The sequence below is a fragment of the Centruroides sculpturatus genome, unplaced genomic scaffold (genome assembly GCF_000671375.1).
Source record: "Centruroides sculpturatus isolate CEXI.00-Female unplaced genomic scaffold, Cexi_2.0 scaffold499, whole genome shotgun sequence".
NCBI lineage: Eukaryota > Metazoa > Arthropoda > Arachnida > Scorpiones > Buthidae > Centruroides > Centruroides sculpturatus.
In genome coordinates this window covers 492,554-496,079 of record NW_019384801.1, presented here as the reverse complement: position 1 = coordinate 496,079, position 3,526 = coordinate 492,554, and the positions used below count along the sequence as shown (strand labels likewise).

The 3,526-nt window shown below is 30.2% G+C and overlaps 1 protein-coding gene across 1 annotated transcript; it reads left to right on the top strand.

Moving 5' to 3' along the window:
- On the top strand, positions 1 to 3,038 carry LOC111629541. Its single transcript, XM_023373459.1, has 4 exons — positions 1 to 688; positions 768 to 860; positions 1,017 to 1,079; positions 2,188 to 3,038. Exons 1-4 carry the CDS (start codon positions 1 to 3, stop codon positions 3,036 to 3,038), a joined length of 1,695 nt encoding a protein of 564 aa, XP_023229227.1.
- Positions 3,039 to 3,526: the final 488 nt, after the last annotated feature.

The window sequence follows — 3,526 nt, the reverse complement described above, 5'->3', positions numbered from 1 at the left end:
ATGCTCGAGAAAGACGTGCTACTAGAAATAAGTCAAGCAGATCAATTTATTAAGAATATAACAGTTAATACGAAAATTAAAGGTACGAAAATTGGATATTCTGATATTTGTGGACGTGTAGGCGAAAAGTGTTTTGAAAATCCGATTATCGAAATATTGCCCGAAATTGATAATATAGTGCAGCGAAAAAAGAAATTGAAGTATCCGTTCGACATAGATCCGCTGACATACTCTTCTCGAATTTATTCTCTCAACTTTGGGGATGTAACCGAAGATGAAAACGATTTTATTCAGACAGCAAATGATATGAGATTAGTTTATTTCACTGACGAAAGCGACAAGAAAAAACACAATGTGATAGAAAAATGGCGAACAGAAGTTTACAACCGCATAAGAAATCATCAGTTTAAATATGTTCTGTGTTTCATTGACTACAACTGGTCAATGGAACAACGAAATGTGCAATTAGCGGAAAATATAAAACCAATGATCGGTGCAGTAGTTGCATTTATTTCTGTGTTTACTACTGTTACTTGTATGAGCAACAATTGGGCAAAAAGCAAGCCTTTTCTGGGTGTTGCAAGTGTCGTTTCTGCCGGTCTGGCTGTCGTCACCTCTTTCGGATTCATGTCGGCTGTTGGTGTTCAAAATAGTATTTGGAACATCAACATTCCTTTTTTAGTTCTCAGTAAGTAATTACTCGCACATTTATATTTGTTTACTTTTAGATTATGAATTCTTAAATTAATAAAAGTTTTTTGATGCAGTGACAGGGATCGATGATGCCTTCGTATTATTGGCGTGTTGGAGAATATCAAACCCCAAGCATAAAATACAGAAACGCATGGAAGAAACATTGGGTGAAGCAGGAGTTTCCATAACTTAAACATCGTTGACTAATCTGTTTTCCTATTGCATTGGAATGATGTCATCTTTCCCTCTTATAAGAATGTTTTATTATTATTCGGCAACCAGCGTAGTGTTCACATTTTTGTATCAAATAACGTTTTTTGCAGGTTGCATGGCATTATCAGGATACAAAGAAGAAAAACAACAACAAGCATTTCGTCTTGATATCCGTAAGATGATTTTAGTTTTTAAATTAAATATATATTTATATATGTTTACGGTTTTTCATAATTTGTATGGCATATGAGATTTTACATGGAAGCATCAACAGACTGCTGCCATAGAATGAAGTGTAATTTTGTAGGTTATTGATTGTATAATGCATTATTTTCTTTAAGTGTTCTGTAATATGAAATTATTTGCAGAAACTTAATTCGTGTTGCCCAATTACTAGCAAGTAGTTAATTGCATCTTTATTTTTACGTCACAACTACGTATGTTGTTAATATTGAATTTCATTAATTTAAACCATTAAACCTTACGATAATTAACATTTGTTCTGATTAGTTACGTTTAAATAAAATTAAAATTAATATATATATATATATATATTAAGGTTACTTGCAATGTTCTTGCATATGTAGTATTATAACATTAGTACTCATAACTTATCTTGTTTTCAGTTACGTGAACGTTTCTTATAGCATATTGAATTGACACAGCTAATATAGTACATTATAGATACTTTACAGTATTTAAAACACAGTAGATGTCGTTAATTTAGAATAGTTTAATATATTATTGAAGAATGATTTCTACAAAAGTCGCTTTATTTAAAAATACGTTTGAATTTTTATTTTAAAGTTAAGATTTCAACTTTTTTCTTTCTAGCTTGCTTGTCGCTGCACTGGTTTTTGGTGTAGGTTACTACTCAAACTTACGTAGTATTATTCTTTTGTAAGTTTCTGAGAGGGATCTTTTATTTTTCTAATTTTTTCTGCTTATTTTTTTTCTTGACTTTCCACTATTTTTTTGGCTATCTTCTATATTATTTTAACAAAAAAACGGCTTTCCTTTAAAACAAAATGAAAATTATGGTTAAAAATATCGTAAAGAAGAGGATAATCTTTTTGAATACTTATACTTTTTGATGTGATTTTATAAAATATCTAAATACTTTTTATTTTCATATTTTAATTATACTTCTTATATTCATTTCATTTGCAGATAATTAATATTACATTAAATGATTAAAAAATTGACTATATATTGTGTATAATTACTTTTCGAATATAAATCTCGTATTAATATTTTAAATGGTAATTTTATTTACAAAAGATATCGAAAATGTTTCTACAGAAGAAACGTCAACTAATGAGCCAACAATGGCATATTTCAGAGACAAGTTTGGAAAAATTCTATCTATGAATGTAACGAAGATAGCATTTATCATCGTGTACTTTCTCAATTTATCATTTGGATTATGGGGAGCGTTAACTATAAAAGACGGTATAGATTTTACTAAGTTACATCCACAAGAATCGGTAATAACACAGGGTGTTAAAATATATTATAATAGTTTTGGCCGTTATACGTTTCCTTACCATATAGTAATTAATAGAACACTTGATTATTCAGATTTAAATGTACAAAAATCCGTAGACGAACTACTCAACAAATTCGAAAGTCTTCCATATATTGCACATTCCAGATTCAGAGTATCTTGGTTAAAATACTACAAAGAATTCCAAAATCATTCGCTAGCAAAGTATTCATTACGAGGATACAACATGTCGGTTAAAGAAGATTTCTTGGATGGACTTCGCAATGTTTTCCTGAAATTTAAATCAGCGGAACAATTCTCTGACGATATCGCATTCAACTCTGATGGATCCGATATTTTAAGTAGCAGATTTCATGTACTTGTAAATGATACGTTAAGTCAAGCAGCTGAAATAGAAATGTTAACAACTCTGTGGAAAATTGCTGACGAATTTAATTTTCCTGTTCTTGTTCATGCAGCAGTCGCACCTCTGTACGAACAAGGAATTATAATTGGACGTACAATTCAGGATTTATTTTGGATCACTTCACTTTTGGTCATGATTCTTTTTATAGTTTTCATACCAAACACCGCCGTTGCAGTTCTCGTTGCAATATCGGTAACATCCACAATTGTAGAAACTTAAGGATACATGTCTCTGTGGGGTATAAACATGGACATTTTATCTATCATGAGTCTGATATTATGTGTCGGATTCTGCGTCAATTATCCGGCTCACATATCTTACGCGTATATTTGTTCTCCTTACCAAACCCTTAATGAAAGAATGAAAGACAGTCTGTATCGTATCGGCTATCCAATATGTCAAGGATCTGTGTCGACTATTTTAGGAATTTTATTTGTATACAGAGATATGTACGCTTTAATTATATTAGTGAAAATTGTATTTCTTATTGCATTAGAAACTGCATTTCATGCATTGATTTTTGTTCCTGTTGTTCTCTCTTTAATCTCTTCAATTTTTTTTAAAGGTAATAACGAGATATAGAGCAAGAAGTATAAAAAGTTATTTTGGAGAATTTACTATTGTGATTGTAAAATAAACTTACATTTTTAAAACTTTACAATTTAGATTAACAATCAAACAATTTAATTTGAATTTTGCATAAAAAA